Source organism: Acinonyx jubatus, chromosome B1 (assembly GCF_027475565.1).
Source record: "Acinonyx jubatus isolate Ajub_Pintada_27869175 chromosome B1, VMU_Ajub_asm_v1.0, whole genome shotgun sequence".
Classification (NCBI taxonomy): domain Eukaryota; kingdom Metazoa; phylum Chordata; class Mammalia; order Carnivora; family Felidae; genus Acinonyx; species Acinonyx jubatus.
Window position 1 is genome coordinate 166,813,108 of NC_069382.1, and position 17,657 is coordinate 166,830,764.

General features: G+C 35.5%; 1 protein-coding gene across 3 annotated transcripts in view; it reads right to left on the bottom strand.

Moving 5' to 3' along the window:
* TMEM33 (transmembrane protein 33) overlaps window positions 1–17,657 on the bottom strand; it is a 25,090-nt gene continuing 7,433 nt past the window's right edge. For 2 of the 3 annotated variants that reach the window (XM_015084125.3, XM_015084126.3), the window contains exons 5-8: window positions 16,559–16,626; window positions 15,000–15,133; window positions 10,792–10,875; window positions 1–5,461 (exon numbers count right to left, since the gene is read on the bottom strand). In XM_015084125.3, coding sequence (XP_014939611.1) covers window positions 5,332–5,461; window positions 10,792–10,875; window positions 15,000–15,133; window positions 16,559–16,626 — 416 coding nt within the window. In that variant the 3' untranslated portion in view covers window positions 1–5,331. The remainder of the gene's footprint in view (window positions 5,462–10,791; window positions 10,876–14,999; window positions 15,134–16,558; window positions 16,627–17,657) is intronic. The other variant, XM_053217419.1, reaches the window with a different exon arrangement.

The window sequence follows — 17,657 nt, forward strand, 5'->3', positions numbered from 1 at the left end:
TTAAATCCAGAGAGATTTTTATTACACAATTTGATTTTTTACATCAATAAAATCTTAGATATATAACAATACAGATGAAGGAACAAGAATTTAATTTGTATTGAAATAAATATTAGATATACAAAGCACACAGAGTGAAAAAGGGTCACAATAAATTAAAGTGGAGACATCGTTTTGCTCAATCACCAAAGAAAGCCCTTGACACTTCCAATTTCACACCATCAAATTTATCATTCTTGCTGATTTAAGCAGAACACAAAACAAATATGGATCCCAGGGCTTACTTTCACAGGTACCAGCATAGATAATTTACTACAGTGATCCAATTTGGAAATCAGTAGGGACCAGTAAATCGCTGCATAAAAGAAAGAGCGAATGAGGTCCTTTTTCCTTAGTGTCAGCAGGCTATGATTATTATGTTTATTAGATTTTCTTGAAAGGACTTCACATTTTCTCAAATATTCAGGAGAAATATATTTCCCCTCTGAGCCCTACATTAGCATTTATGTGCGCTGGTCTTGAATATAGGAGAATGATGAATTTTTCAATTTATTTTATAAATTTACACAGTCTGGATAGTATTGGCCTGAAGAGTAGAACTCCCCAACCTGTACAGTATCAGATATTAAAAATGGATTCAAGAGAAGTAACTAAGAAATGCTGACATACTATATATACAAATGTTTTAGTTCAATATATCCCATTATATGAAGCACCAGAACTACTGCATTTATAAATCAAGCAGTTCTTTATGACTCTTTCTAATCTTTGTAACCCTTTTACATTTGTTCCAATATAAACACATTACAAATGTTACCTGCCCGACACTTTGCCCATTTGGTCTCAACTTGCAAACTTATATGTAAGCAAAAATTCCTGTCAAAAGCAATTGTTCTATTTTAAAGGTACAAAAGAAAATTTGGAATCCAACTGTCATGAACCAAGAAAAACAAAGAGTTAGTTTAAAAGGACTGAGCCTATCAAAAAGTTGGCTTTAAGAAGTCTATAAAGGAAAATGTGAACCAACTCTTGAGCCTTTTCTTCTCCTCTAACAGGAGTTAATTTTTAGATTCCAGCAGAAGTATCTTTCAATTTTCTTATCACTTTTCTAAGAAACAATCTCCTTCAGATTTTAAAAATACTGTACTTTATCTCCTGTTACATCAGCTCAAACTCAATGCAGTCAGTTGTCCTATTTGCACTGCACCAGAGAAAGAGCACTCCAGAGCTAATCCCTCACACAGGAAAAACGGGGTTCCTTCTAAGAATCCACCTGAATACCACCTTAGAAGATACACATGTCCTAGAATAATTACTACCAAGAATCCTTCCAAACTTTCAGCAGCTCCTTTCTTATCCTTAATACCAGATCCAATAACAACTCTTCTCTCTGAATATTAGAAGAGGACTGCTCATTAAAACAAACCCTGGAAAGGACCTCCTGGATTTATAAACACATGCCTTTGGTATACTATCTACTGAACTACACTGTCATTTAGCCTGTGCAGATTTCTCCTAATCCTAGAGAAATTCCAATAAGGTTTACAGAGAAACCAGTTGTCTCTGCAACTCAATTTACAAATCTAGGTACCACTGTTGATACGATAACCCAAATTCTCAATATGCTTTTATATTACTGTGAAAACTCTAAATTTTAAGAAGCTGAACTGGATATACCTTGTACACCTACAAAATGACCACGGAAAAATTTTAAGTACCATTCTTCTACACACCTGACAATGAAGGTGAACGAACAAAAAGAACAATTTTATAACTGGTGTATTTAGGTTGATTTAGGCACTCTTTGTAAAGAAAAAAACAAAACAGAGCCCATGACCTGAATAAGGCCACTCCCAGTTGTGGCCTATATTATCACTTAGCCAGAAAGCAAACATTAACAGGGTACTACTTCCAGCTTTTCAACATCTCAATTATTTTTTAAATGTACTCATATTTGGAAAATATTTGTTGAGTTCTGGGTAATTACGTATTAAAAAGGGCCATGGAATTTGGGTCCTTAGTTTTACAGGCCACTTTGGGTGGCATTTAACCTTCCAACAGGGGCTGTGAAACAACTGTGGGGGCGGGGCTACTTGAGGAAAGAGTGCCACCTACTGATCATATATATACATAACTGTCGGTGGTTACTCTCTCCTTTGAGGTTTTCGTTACAGAATTAAGAATCAAAATTAGTCTAAATTTGGGTAGCTTTGAGGCTAGCAGATCCTATGGGGATTTGGGTGGGCATGAGTGGGAGAAGTGTTTCAGAATCACTATATTAATCAAAATAAATTCCTCAGGATTAAATAGGAGTCTTTAACCACAATCCCTCAAAGCTAATTTCATTCACTCTGATCTCAAACTTTAAAAAAAAAACTGTCTCCCGGTTCCACTTATCTTACTACATATACACTCATTTTCCTTTCCAAAATGATTAATATTCATATACTAAACATACAAGCCTACTCAGAATTTTTCATCGTGATTTTTAGAAAGAGTATTCAGATAGCTTTACAATTCAGAGTATAAAATAGACCTCCTAAGTCTTTCCTAACTTCTGGTATAGTATCAGCATGCCTTGATTTTCCCTGTAAGGGAAGTTTCTAAATATCTAAATTTAATTACTTACTTACTTCCAGGAGCATCTACTTTGGTGAATTGTATTGCAAGAAAATTTAAATACAAACTATGATTTAAGAAATTTCTCTTTGGACTGATTATGAAACAGAGTTTAAATTCATGAGGAATCAAATATACAGAAGGAACACAGAATTCTTGTTCTAACAAAAGTAGGTTTTGTGTTAGGCTTCCACCTGTCCAAGAGGGTTCAATTCAAAAAGTGCTAGAAGGACAACAGCACCACACCACTTCCTAAAGAATTAGATATTCTGGATGTTAATGCAACTTTTTCAAACCTGGAAGTAAAAATAGGTTCACCTATGCTACAGTTTCTCCTACTTCATTCATTCCATAGACTGCTACTTTATTTCCTTAATTTTAATTTGATAGGTGTACATATTATGCTGTAATTTCAGATGCCAAATCAGTTGGTTCTACATATTCATATTGCAGAATTCCTAGCTACAAGCTCATGCAAACTAAACATATAGTAATGCTCAAATTGTAAAATTTACTTTTTCATGAGTTGAGTATTTTATTTAAAAATCAAGCCTGCCTTTAAAGAAGAGTCCAATATGAGCACACCAGAAGTAGAATCCTGTTATGTGATTAAAAGGCTCACCTTTTAAAGCACAGAATGTTGTAAATTATAAGTTTTACTGTTAAAATTCTTTTTGTTAAGACCAACATGAAATCATTTCCTTTAGATAAATCTTTTTCACCAACAGTAATTTCCAAACTGAAGAGGAAAAACTCAAAGGCATACTTATTGGTCATTAAAAGTAAGACAGAGTAAAAACAGCTCATTAAAAGAAAATTAATAAATGGAAAAAATAGTGAAATCTGATGAGTTCTATACTTTAATAGTATTGCTCCAAGGCTAATTTCTTAGTTCTGATAAATGTTGTAAGATTTAGGATAAGGGGAAGCTGAGTGAAAGGTAGACAAGAACTCTCTGTACTATTTAACTCTTCTATAAATCTAAAATTATCTCCAGATTAAAAAAAAAAATTGTAGACAAAAAACTAGTAACTTAAAAATAAATATACCTTCAGCTGCCAAAATTTCTTGATATAATTCAAGACTTAATTTTTAAAGACATCATTAGAAATCATAATATACTGTTTATTTAACATTACAGCCACTTTATTGCTCTAGAAAATTAGTTCTTAAAACCATCAGATTATATATATAATGATAACGAGGCTAGCCACACACCCACCCACCCATCCACTCAATCAACTGTATTTCATGAGGCTGCTTTTCTAACTTAGTAGATAAATATTACAAAAATACAAAAAAAGTTGGCTACAGTTGAGCTATCAAGTAGATCTCACATTTCCAGAGATGGGAAAGTTGAATAAACTGAAAACTGTTACTGACAAGTTACTAATGAATTTATCTGAGAAATCCAATTACGTGCAGACAGAAGAAAACTGGTTACAAAAACCATTACATTACTGTGTACTAAAATTTTTGCAGTGTTTTAAACATTCCCAATCATGCAACAGTAATAAAGATCAGAATGAATTTTATAAAGAAGTTGACGGCAGCTCAACAAACAGGATTTAACATATTATACTCCCAATTTTACCTATGCGTTATGAAATTAATATACACACTATTCCCCCCCTCCAAGTCCTCTCCAGCCCCATCCCCAACCAATTATCTTACCTATAAACCTCTCCATCTAACCTTTTAAATCAGATTTCATGGGTAAGTATGTAGTCTACAGGACAATCTTCATTATTTCAGAACAGACACCAGGCACAGGCATATGTTCAATCTCCAGTTACATTCCTTTCAAAACACATCTGAACTGCTGCCACTGCCTGTTAAATTCAAGCCTAAGAAACCGAGAGAACTGGCAGTCAAGAGTCTCATCTAGGTAATTCTAGAAACTATATTGATGCTAATATTCTACATGTCCACATTTGTAAAAGTGTTTCCTATTTGAGAAAGGTGACTTTACGGATCTCTGCAAGGAAAGCTGTGGAACTATTGCTTTCCAATGTAAAACAGTTGTGACCCCAGGTATTTACCCAGTTGGCTAATAAGCTTAACAGTTCAGCCTTTCTAAAAAATATTCAAAGCCACATTAAGTAATTATGGAAATAAAATTCTGGAAGGTCAGAGCATAAGATGCATGCAGAATTTCTCTCATAATGGTACATCCAAAATAAACCCTAACAAAGCAGCACAAAATCAATTAGTAGCAATTTGAAATTAAATACAGTGGTAAATGCTTCTTTTAAAATCATCAACCAAAATTACTGAATGGCAAAAGAATACTGTCTCAAAATATAATGAATTCATGTATGTTAATATTACCATAATGAAATCATGCCAGATATAAATTCAGGGTACCCATTAGGTTGAAAGAAATTTTAAAGCTACTTTTACAAGAGAAATAAATGTACTTCATGATAAAGGCACAGCAGCATTTAAAAAAATTTTTGATACATTTATCACAGGATAGAAACTTCCTTAATCATTAACAACACAGAAGAGTAAAATTTTCTTGGGGAATTTTTTTCAAAGGCTTGATTTAACATGCCAGAAAAATGATTACTTTTCCATTGATATGCATTTATGTAAATTATGTAAATTGGACTGAGGTCAGTTTTACACCTGGAATTAACAACCCCTAGCAGAAGTACCAACTGCTAATAATGCTTATTTATATTATATATAACTTAGCTGGATGTTAGACTACGCAACTGTTGGTGCCAGTCTGCTTATAAAAGCAATACTCTGGAGACAAAGTCTTCTCACAAACAGTGGGCAAGCAGGTTTCATTATCACGTGTTCAACAACAATCCTCAGTTCATTGAACAAGGTCCTGCAAGATAAAATAGTTTTCTTTCAGAAACCAAAGGAAAAAGAATACAAAGCAAATGCTGATGAAGGCATTTCCCACAGCCATTAAAGAATCTGAGGTAGGGGCGCCTGGGTGGCTCAGGCTCAGGTCATGATCTCGTGGTGGTCCGTGAGTTCGAGCACCGCCTCAGGCTCTGTGCTGACAGCTCAGAGCCTGGAGCCTGCTTAGCGATTCTGTGTCTCCCTCTCTCTCTGACCCTCCCCCATTCATGCTCTGTCTCTGTCTCAAAAATAAATAAAACATTAAAAAAAAAATCTGAGGTAAAAGAATTAACTACAATGTGTAGGAAATACACAAAATAAAATTCTGAAAATCAACATTTGTGTCTTTTGTTTTGTGTGTATGGGGGAGGGGGGGTTGAGGGAGTTCATTTAACAAAAGCACCTAATAAATGGTTATCTCTGAGGGCTGGGATTAGGAGTGATTTATATCTTCTTAATAGTAGAGTCACATCACCTTCATATTACCTTAGGTAAACTCAACTAGTTCTAAAAAAAGAGAGCAAGGAAGTGAAAATTATATACCATGGGCAATCCCACCTACCATTTTCCTTAAACTACTGCCTTACACGTAATGCCTCTCAGAGCTTTCCCATCTATAAGATAGGAATATGTACTTGCTGAAGTCAGTCATGGTGTGATTATTTAAATGAGACAACACAGAAGATGTTCAATGAAGGCCATTTCCCAGTTGGACACTCATCAAACCAGCTTATTTACCTTCAGATTGAAGTCCAACTCCTTAATATCTAATGCCCTCCTAGTCTTAATGTTTGTTTATTTTTGAGAGAGACAGAGAGAGAGAGCGCGCGTGCAAGCAGGGGAGGGGCAGAGAGGGAGGGAGACACAGAATCTGAAGCAGACTCCAGGTTCCGGGCTGTCAGCACAGAGCCCAATGCGGCACTTGAACCCGCAAACTATGACATCATGACCTGAGCTGAAGTTGGACGCTTACCCAACTAAGCCACTCAGGTACCCCCGCCCTCCTGGTCTTAACTGAAATTTCCGCTTCGTCTCCTCCCACTCTCGGCCATGACTCCTATATCCCAGTTATGTTGTACATTTATTTCCAAAGAGGTTGTAGACTTTAAACTGTGCTTGCTGCCTCCAAAGGACCCCTTATCACATACTGTACACATCACACATGTATTGTACATGCTAGCAGACACAAAATCATGTATGTTGGCTGAACCATAATTTTTAAGAGATTTTGAATCATCACAAGTAATTCTTGACTATTCATTTTTGAATTTTCACTTATGTGCTGACTCATTCTACATACAGACAATTGTGTTCTACCTTTCTGTATCTTCAGGGTTATTTTGCTGGTTAGGAAAAAGTAAAAATCGTTTTAAAATAGGATGTAACATGCTCTTACACAAAAGCAGGAAGAAAATTTGGAAGGACGCACATTTATCCAAACACCTGCCCTTCTTGTGTCTATCTTTGGGACAGACCCATTACACACAACTCTCCTGGGTTCCCAGGCCAGAAACTTGAGGGCTTCCTTATCTTGGTCTTCTTCCCTAACCCCTAACTTCCTACCTCCTAAATATCTTTCAAATGTATCCCCTTTTTATTTTACCACGGAATTAGTTCAGGCTCTGGACTAATCACAGTCTCCAAATCAGTCCTTTTGTCTTCTTGGGGAGCCTGTAATACATCTTCTGGAATATTTCTAAATCAGATTGTATCATGTTCCCAAACTCTCCACAATATGAACTTCAAATACTCTTCCTCTCTTGAAATAAAATCCAAACCCTTTCATGCTCTAGTCCCTGTCTTACCCTTCTAGGCACAGATCTTCATGACTTCCGTATACACGTCTTAACTCAAGCAACATGCCCTCTCAGGCACCCACGTACCAGAACTCAGAATTCAAAAGACCTGACTTCTGTTACCACCTCTTCAGCGAATTCTCATCTGCCTCCCTCAGTTTTCTGAGCTTTCATAGAGCCGTCATCATCACATTGACCTACTCAGCTGTGTAATTCACTCAGCTCCAAGTCTCTACAAAGCAGGTACTTTAATCGTACATAAAGTTGTTATCACCAACACACAATCACTGTCTTCTGAATAAATGACTCAAATAAAACTAGAAGCCACCTTGAAAATACTCTAGTCAAACCTCTCAGATTACAGATGAGGCCTAAAGAGGTCAATGGCTTGTTCTAGTCACAAGGCAAGTTCTTTCACTCCTGGCTCTATCTCTGGCATAATCTATACCAAGTCACAGAGCTCCTTTGGAGCAGCACTGACAACAGAAGTGTCAGCGATGATGAAATGTCCATCTGCGCTGTCCAATACAGTGACCATCAGCCGCACTGGCTTTCAAGCACGTGAAACTGGTTATAATATGACTCAGGAACAGAGTTATAAATTTTATGGGTTTTAATTAATTTGTATTCATACAGTCAGATGTGGCTGGTGGCTGGCCAATCTACAAAGGACTGAAACCACTAACTTGAGAATGAATATCGTAAGTGAATATGGTACAACTGGCAAATATAGTCTCAAAATCCCTAACAAAAAAAAGTGTAGCATAGAAAATATAGTCTGATAGGATGTTTATCAATGTTTATAAGCTCAAATATTTCCCATTACCTTTCTACTGTTTTGATTTGTTTTACGTGCTTATGGGAGATCTTTGAAAATGTTTACTAACACATATTTGCGTTACCTGGATCCTCTGCTATCCGTTCCTTTTTTATCCCACAGGACACTTCTAAATCTGTGTTAATCCAATTTAAGGCTATGTGGAGAAAATGGGAGATGAAGAGGGTATAAAGAAGCAGAGAAAGATCTGCTGATGAAAAGTGGATATTAGGGCAGGGAACTCGAAGATAATATCTGAAATGAACACATGAACCAGAAAGAAAAAGGACAAATACTCATGGAATCAAGTAAAACTGAAGGTTTACTGGTGACTAGGGACTCATTAAGAATCTATGTCTGTGGGCACCTGGGTGGCTCAGTCGGTTAAGCATCTGACTCCTGATTATCTGCTCAGGTCGTGATCTTGCAGTTGTGATCTCGCACTTGTAAGATCAATCTCCACACTGGGCTCCACACTGAGAGTACTGAGCCTGCTTGGGATGGTCTGTCTCCCTCTCTCTACCCACCCTTCCCCAACTCATGCCCTCTCTCTCTCTCAAAATAAAGAAATAAACTTTAAAAAAAAAAAAAAAAGAATCTGTGTCTGAAGTAAGCTCTATTTTAGGAAGTACTGTAAGACACTAACAGAGCATAAAAGCCCCTCAAAGGACTATCAGAATCACAGAAAAAGGAAAATAAACTATGTATTAAGAACATAACAATCTTCCTGAAACCATTACTACACTATACGTTACCTAGCTTGGATTTAAATAAAATTAAAAAATTAAAAAAATATATATAACAGAATCTAAGCTCTTTTAAAACATTACTTCATTTCACCCCCAGGAGCTGTTCTTCTCTACCAATGAAGAAATTAAAATTTAAATAACTTGCCTAAAGTTACACACCTGGAGAATGATGGAGACCAGCATTCAATTTCAGTTCTTTTTACTTCGCTTGTGAAAATACAATAGGGATTGTGCTAATACACTCATTGTATTTCTGACGAATTCTACTACACAATGATTTTATTTTTTAATGTTATTTTTGAGAGAGAGAGAGGAGAGAGAGAGAGAGAGGAGAGAAAGAGGGAGAGAGCCGGAGTGTGAGTGGGGAAGGACAGAGAGAGAAGGAGACACAGAATCAGAAGCAGGCTCCATGCTCTGAGCTGTCAGCACAGAGCCTGACGTGGGGCTCAAACCCACGAACTGTGAGATCACGCCCTGAGCCAAAGTTGGAGGCTTAACTGACTGAGCCACCCAGGCACCCCACACAATAAATTTACTTTAAATTTAAAAACAGGGGGCGCCTGGGTGGCTTGGTCGGTTAAGCGTCCGACTTCGGCTCAGGTCATGATCTCAAGGTCCATGAGTTCGAGCCCCGCGTCGGGCTCTGTGCTGACAGCTCAGAGCCTGGAGCCTGTTTCAGATTCTGTGTCTCCCTCTCTCTCTGCCCCTCCCCTGTTCATGCTCTGTCTCTCTCTGTCTCAAAAATAAATAAACGTTAAAAAAAATTTTAAAAAAAAAAATTTAAAAACAAAAACTATGTTAACATTAGTCTCTCAGTAACAGATCTAAGAAACTACTGAAGACAGCTATTTCAGATTTACTCTAATTTCTGAGATCGTCATGCATAACTAACTGTATCATTTACATCTCCATTCCTGAACATTACAGTGATTCATTAAAATATTTCCCTGCTTCAATTTTTCCACTCTAAACTATTTTGCACAAAGCTATCAGAAGAATATGATCATGCCCAAACCATCATTCCCATACATCTAAAAGATAAATTCCAAACTTGTTATCCTGAAATCCAAGAAGTTTTATGATATAGCTCCAATATACCTTTTTATTTTTTAATGTTTGTTTATTTTTGAGAGAGACAGAGACAGAATGTGAGTGGGTTAGGGGCAGAGAGAGAGGGAGACACAGAATCCGAGGCAGGCTCCAGGCTCTGAGCTGTCAGCACAGAGCCCGATGCGGGGCTCGAACCCATGAGCTGCAAATCATGACCTGAGCTGAAGTCGGACGCTCACCCAACTGAGCCACCTGGGCACCCCTCCCCTTTTTTTTTTTTTATACCTTTTTAATCTTAGCTGCAACCACTCACCATTCAGAATCTCCATTATAGTCCAACAGTTCTATTCAATGCCCCTTAAACATGGCTTGTTCTTTCTTGTCTCTGAACTTGTGCTCTCTCTTCCTACCTAAAATGCATTTACCTATTATGACTATTCAAAGGTTTTAATTCTTCTTTAGCACATTAAAATCTCTGTTTTGTGAAACTCTGATGGGCTGTTTTATCTTCTGGCTCATTGATTTCTCCTTACCTTGGACTATACTATTGATATGACAAAGCAAACGTAACAATTCATCACAATGGTTTGTGAACACTGTATCCTGAACTATTGTTTCCTTATTATCTGATGCATGCTTTTGCTTCTTCAATTAGGGAAGTTCCTTGAGACTGGGACTCATGTCTTAAACATCTTCAAATTCCTTAAACTTGAATACTATTTTAGTGGAGGTCAAGGTAAATCCGGTCTACTTACCAACCCTACTAAGGCCTGAACTTAAATTTACCAAAATAACACTTGCTTCTAAACATAAAAGCTAAATAACTCTTAAAAATTATACATACTATATTTCACAGTACTCTCAACAAATAAAACATTTAAACTAATCACCAGCTTACCGACAATATGGATTTCTTCGAGAGGAATACCGAAGAGTAAGAAATCTATAGTAGATAAAAGGCTGGAGCAAACTCCCTTGACCACTGAAATAAACAAATACAAGGGTAAGAAATATACATTATCAATTCATATATATACTTTCAAAACTTAAAGGCAATTTAATTGAGGAATGTGTCTTCGTTCATTAAATGGTCAAGATAATATCTGTCATGTCTAAATCAAAGTTATTCTTAAAAAGGAAATAAAAGAATGGCGCCTGGCTAGCTCAGTCAGTAGAGGATACAACTCTTGATCTTGAAGGTGTGAGTTCAAGCCCCAGGTTGGGCACAGAGCTTACTTTAAAAAAAAAAAAAAAAAGGAAATACAAGAATGTAAATGATTGGTAAAAAGTAAAATGTTATTGTTTAAATTTTTACAAACATTTATGTATTACTTTTAAAAAGTTTAAAAGCTATTAAATCAGAAAATGTATGCTTCCATAATTACCACTAATAATTGATCATCAAACTGTGAAACTTTATGACATAGTAAATGAAAAGTGGTTCATTTTATACAAACAAAACAAAACAAAAAAACCTGTAATTATACAGGTCTCTAGTAAATTTACATAGCCTATTCTAACTATTTTTCTTGGTTAAAAAGCACAATTACAATACCCAAGAGCCATATACTTATTTATGAAATTCTAAATCAAGAATTTTTTTCCCAGGAAAAACTATCTGAATTAAGACATTCACTGCAAATAACTACAAATTAAATGTATCAACAACCTAATGTGGGTAGTTAGGTAGCAAAGCTAAGTATATCATCTTTACTTGATGGAGTTAGGATGCAACTACCTAAAATCTTGATTACGAGAACAATACAGCAACTTTGAAGACTGCAGAGTATAAAACTATACGTATTATTACAATGGTATTTTAAAACTTTTTTTGAGGAAATACATTAAAGATGCTAAACGTGGCTTTTTAAAGTTAATTTTTGTCTTTTCTTCTAAATTGTGATATTACTTTCATAATACAAATTTACGTGATTACAAACTAAGCACTAAACTAAATGTGTTACATCCATTTTCCCCAATAAATCCCGTGACAAATCTTTAACTCTTCAAATTGAAATAAACACATACTATAAAAAATACAGAAAATAAAAATTCAATGAAAAACAAATGTTCCATCATCCAAGTTAGCTTCTTCCTCAGAGTTACAGCTCAGTCTCTAAAATATCCTTCCAGAAATTTCCATGCACAAGTGTGTATAATGCCAACACTAATACAGTGCTCAGTTTACAATTCACTGAATCCACTTTACTGTAATATGGAAGTGACATTATCATTCCCATTTTAAAGATGAAGAAAGTGAAGCAGAAAAAATATATACATATGCCCTTAAATACACTCACCCCAAAATATAAAAAGGGGAACACCCTACACAATTCCTAACAAACTTTTAACTTATTATATCTTGGAGACCATCCCCTTTCATAACACATAAATTTACCTCATTCTTTTTACAGATTCAAGCAGTTCATCTTATGCATTACTACAATGTAACAAACTCTCTACTAACAAATAAAGCTACAAGGACCTTCCTTTTATCTTTCTTTACACGCATATTTGTGTACATGAGGTAAACTCACAGACTTTTTACATTCATTTTTAAATACAAAGCTTGAAGCAATACTGTGAAAAAAGCAACTTAATGAAGCCTTCTAATATTTAGATTGTGCTTCTATCATGAAGGGGTCATCTAAGGAATAATGATTTTAAATTATTTTTAATTTCATAGTTTGTGTTAAATGCAAGTGACATACTTAGAGCATCACTAGCTTTCCCTACTAGTGACTGAATAAAACCGTATAACCTACTTTAATTTTTTAGAAAAACAAAGTGATTCCTCTAATATTTCTGGTAAATTCTCATCTCTTTTACAACAATCTTGAAAAATTAAAATTATTTTGTTTTAAAATTTAAATGTTGTTAAAAATTTAAGTTTATTTAAAAAAAATTTTTTTTAATGTTTATTTACTTTTGAGAAAGAGAGAGAGACCGTGCAAATGGAGGAAGGGCAGAGAGAGAAGGAGATGCAGAATCCTAAGCAGGAGCTCTCAGCACAGAGCCCGACGCGGGGCTCGAACCCATGGACCACGAGATCATGACCTGAACTGAAGTCAGATGCTTAACTGACTGAGCCACCCAGGCGCCCCAAGTTTGTTTATTTATTTTGAGAGACAGAAAGGGCATGCACATGTGCAAGCACGAGGCAGGGCAGACAGAGAGGAGAGAGAGAATCCCAAGCATGCTCTGTGCTGACACTGGGCTTGATCTAACAAACCATGAGATCATGATGACCTGAGCCGAAATCAAGAGTCAGAAACTTAACTGACTGAGCCACCCAGGCACCCCTAAAATTTAAGTTTTTTATATGTGCAAAATCAATGCTCAAAAGGCTAAGTTAATGATTATATCAATTAGAGTCCAAATCCCCAACACTCAATAAGAAGTCTTCCCCTGTGCTATTCCAGACTTTACTTAAATTATAATATTATCTAGCTTGTGACCCCATAACCTGAGCAACATGTGGGATCCTGGAGTTTCCAGAGAAAAACATTACTTAAAAGAACAGATGTATTTATGAAGAAACCTGTAAAACTTTGTTTCTAGCTTATAGATTGCTAAAAAAAACAGACATGCAAAAATCTCACCAGTTAAAGGCAATGAACGCTAAAATGAAGTATCTCATAAACAAAAATAAGTTTTTTCAAATTAGTAAGATTATGGAAAACATAATGCAGGCATCTTAGATGACAATCTGGCATGGTCTAATAAATATAAAATGCACTTAGTGCAGCCTCAACAAAATCATTTCTGGTTTAGAGAAAACACTGGCACAAAAGTATAAGTAGAACAGTAAAAAAGAGGGGCGCCTGGCTGGCTCAGTTGTAGGAGCATATGACTCTTGATCTCAGCATCATCAATTTGAGCCCCATGTTGGGGGTAGAGATTACTTAAATAAATAAAAATTAAAAAAAAAAAAAGTTTACTGCATCAATATCTGGAAAAGCAAGTATTTGGAAACAAATGTTTCCCCATTAATAGGGGAAACAGGTAATAAAATGCAGTTTATTAATATGACCAAACACTACAAAGCCATTAAATGGAACAAACCAGAACTGTATCCGTCAACATAAATAGGTCACGAAAAAAGCAAGATGCAGACAAATGAGGCATTATGGCACTTCTGGTGTAAAATAAAAACTAAACCCCACCCCCATAATATGCATTTTCTATGTATCTGTAGAAACTTTTAAAAGTACTACATGCACATACACATACCAGAAGGAGAGTACAGAACTGCAACAAGGATTCACAGTCAAATGATATTTTAGCATTTATCTATAATGTCCTACTACTAGAGAAACTAAAAATTGAAAAAGCAACAATCCAGGCAGAAATGTAGTTTCATTTTTTTCCCCAATTCAAATTATTTTTTTCCCAATTTGGTTTTGAAACTAGTCACTTTTTTCCACAACAAAGAAAAACACATAACAGAGACAGAGAAAAACTTTTGACTTGGTAACCAAAGTTTATGTCATCCAAACTTATCCTCCCATTCATTCATTCATTCATTATTTATTTATTTATTTATTATTGTGATTAGCCGGTGCTCATCACAAGTGCACTCCTCAATTCCCATCTACTTTACCCATTCCCCCACTCATCTCCCCAGAAATGTAGTTTTAAAACTTAAATGCAAGAATCTTGATAGGAAGGGTCAATATCAGTCTGATCTTCTAATTTTTAACAGGACAACTTTCTTTATTCATGCATTACTTGTATAATTAAAATACAAACAAAACACAGAAGTGACATTAGGCTACTATTACTACCAGACTAATTTTTCTGCAATCTTTCTAGAAGAAAAATCATCTAAATAATGGCAGAATGCACTAATCTAGGCTTCCCATGACTCTTTCAAAGACAGTGGTTCTTAAATTCATTTTCAAAGTGTTAAGTGGTAAATCACAAGGAACAATAAGACAAGTTCCCAAGTTTACCATAATGTCTCAGATTCTCTATAATAAAATGAGAAAAATGGTTGCTAATATTAATCTTGAACAGATTTAAGCAGGATAAAATTTGAGTTATTATATTTATTATGATCACTTAGTCATCTGCCTCCCAAAACCAATGTATTTTTATTCTTACCTAAAAAGCATAAAAACTGTGGCAGGCATCAAGAATATTTCATTACAAGCAATGAATTTCAGAATATTCTGTTGATTAGCGCTTAGTTTATCCAAGATAGATCTCAGCAAAGGTAAACTATTTGAACCCTTCGCCTAAAACATAAGAAAACAAACATTAGAAATAATGAAGCATTTTATGTAAAAAAAAATTTTTTAATGTTTATTTTTGAGAGAGAGACACACACACAGAGCGTGAGCAGGCGAAGGGCAGAGAAAGAGAGGATACCCAGAATCTGAAGCAGGCTCCAGCTTCTGAGCTGTCAGCACAGAACCCGATGCGAGACTCAAACCCACAAACCGCAACATCATAACCTGAGCCGAAGTCGGATGCTCAACCGGCCTAGTCACCCATGCACCCCTCACAGCATTTTTGATTATTCAGTTATTTTCTTTCTTCAGATAAACAGTATAGCCAACAGGCAAAACAACTAAAAGAAAATTATTTTGGAAATGGTAATATGAAAGTTTGCAAAATAAGGTAAAAGTTAGTGTATTTTCCTGCATTGCTGTATTTTGTGTATTTGAAAAATTACAAAGACAACTTTAGTAGTAAGTCATTTTCATGCCTTATTTTTTGTAAAAAAGACTAGATTATTGCACACACACAAAAATGGTGGTTATTTCTATCTAACCAGTCTAACAAAAACTGACTACTTAGTAATACAGTTAAGGTATTTGTGACTCCTTAGCTAAATAAAGGCAGAAATTACAGAGCCCAATTACCACTATGACCAAAGAACTACAGGAATAAAGAAGACAGCTGGGATGCCTGGAGTGGCTCAGTCGGTTAAGTGTCCGACTTCGGCTCAGGTCATGATCTCACAATTCATCAAGCCCCACATCGGGCTCTGTGCTGACAGCTCAGAGCCTGGAGCCTGGTTCAGATCCCGTGTCTCCCTCTTTTTCTGCCCCTCACACTGTCTCTCTCTCTCAAAAATAACAAATAAAAAACATTAAAAATTTTTTTTAGAAAGAAAAAAAAGAAAACTGTCAACACAAGGCAAACATTTGTATATTTTAATTCAAATGTCAGTGCATATGCAGTCAATCTGCCTGGCACACTTAACTTGGGCTTAATGTTCCAATCCAGGAATAAGAAAATATTTTAGGAATATTTTAGTTCTGAATATTAACATAAAAGAAATTCAACACACTCTACTTACCCGGTATGTTAAAATTAAACAATGACAGAAGAGGAGATCTCTGACGACTTACCAAACCTAAAACATAGATTTTTTTTTTTTTTTTTTTTTTTTTAAACAAAAAGGTCTATTTCAAACTTCAGAAATTCCTCTGGAAACAAGGGGGTAATCTGCAATACAATCCTTTACCTACAAAATGCATTTTGTGAAACTTAAATACAAAATTTCAAACTTAAAACTTTCAAATCACTAATAATTTACAAGTTTGTAGGGAATGGAGGAAACTTTTATGACAAATGCCAAAATGTCTTAGAACTCAAATTCATGCCAACAGTCTGCAATCCAGAAGTCAAAAAAACACCACAGCTTTACTTACATCAAGGACCTTTTTCGTATATGTGGCAGCATGAAGCAAGGAGAATAACAACACAGGAAAAATACTCACTGAAGAAAACAATTAAGGAAAAAATTTAATGTTTATTAAGTACTTTGGTATTATGCCCAATATAGATCTGAAATGGCATCTGCAAAAATGACTTCAGCGGTGGCTTTTGTTTTACTGATACACTTTGCAACCAAATGAAGCTTTTAATCTGTAAACAATTTCAGTTTCTAAAGCTCAGTTTTTTTATGAAAAAAATTAAAGTGATAAAAGTTTCCTTTTCTATTAGATAATAAAATACTGTAAACAATTAAATTGAAATCTAGGCCACCTCAAAGCCTTAAATATGACAGCTTTTAACTCCACAAAGGCGATCCTGGACAAAAGAATTTGCCTTCAAATTCAAAGACAGTCTTCTGTACTGCTTTCCTCATCACAACTGCTTAGGAAAGAGTGTGGGGAACAGTTTAAAGTGTACTTCCCCAGGGGTGCCTGGCTGGCTCAGTCTGTACAACATGCAACTTGATCTCGGGGCGCTAAGTTTGAACCCCACGTTGGGGGTAGAGTTCACGTAAAATAAAAATGAAAAATAAAACTTTAAAAAAGGACTCACCAATTTTCCTCAACTAAAGATCTTGCATTATCTCTTTCCTATAAGATCCCCATTATCTCTTTCCTACAAGATCCCTATTATTTCAAGATACCGTACCTATGAAGCTTGTACAGCCATGTGTTCTCAACCTGTACTGAATAAAAAGTGTGTATTTGGGGTTGTGTACAGTTAATTCAAAGTCTCATCAGTTTAATTACAAACCTATTTGAGTTCAATTGTTTGGCTTTATGTCATGGATAAATATACAACTTTCATTCAGCTTTTTGAAAAATGAGAATTGTTCAAAAGATCCTATTTATTACCCCAATTTCTGCCAGGTCAAGAAAAACGAGAGCAAAAACACTGTCAAGTATTTTCCTAAAATGACAGACTGTTCATCCATCATGAAGGGCAAAAATACTCAGCCTAAAAGTATCTGCAGTTTCTGGGATGCCTGACTGGCTTAGTACACCATGTGACTTGATCTCAGGGTCATGAGTT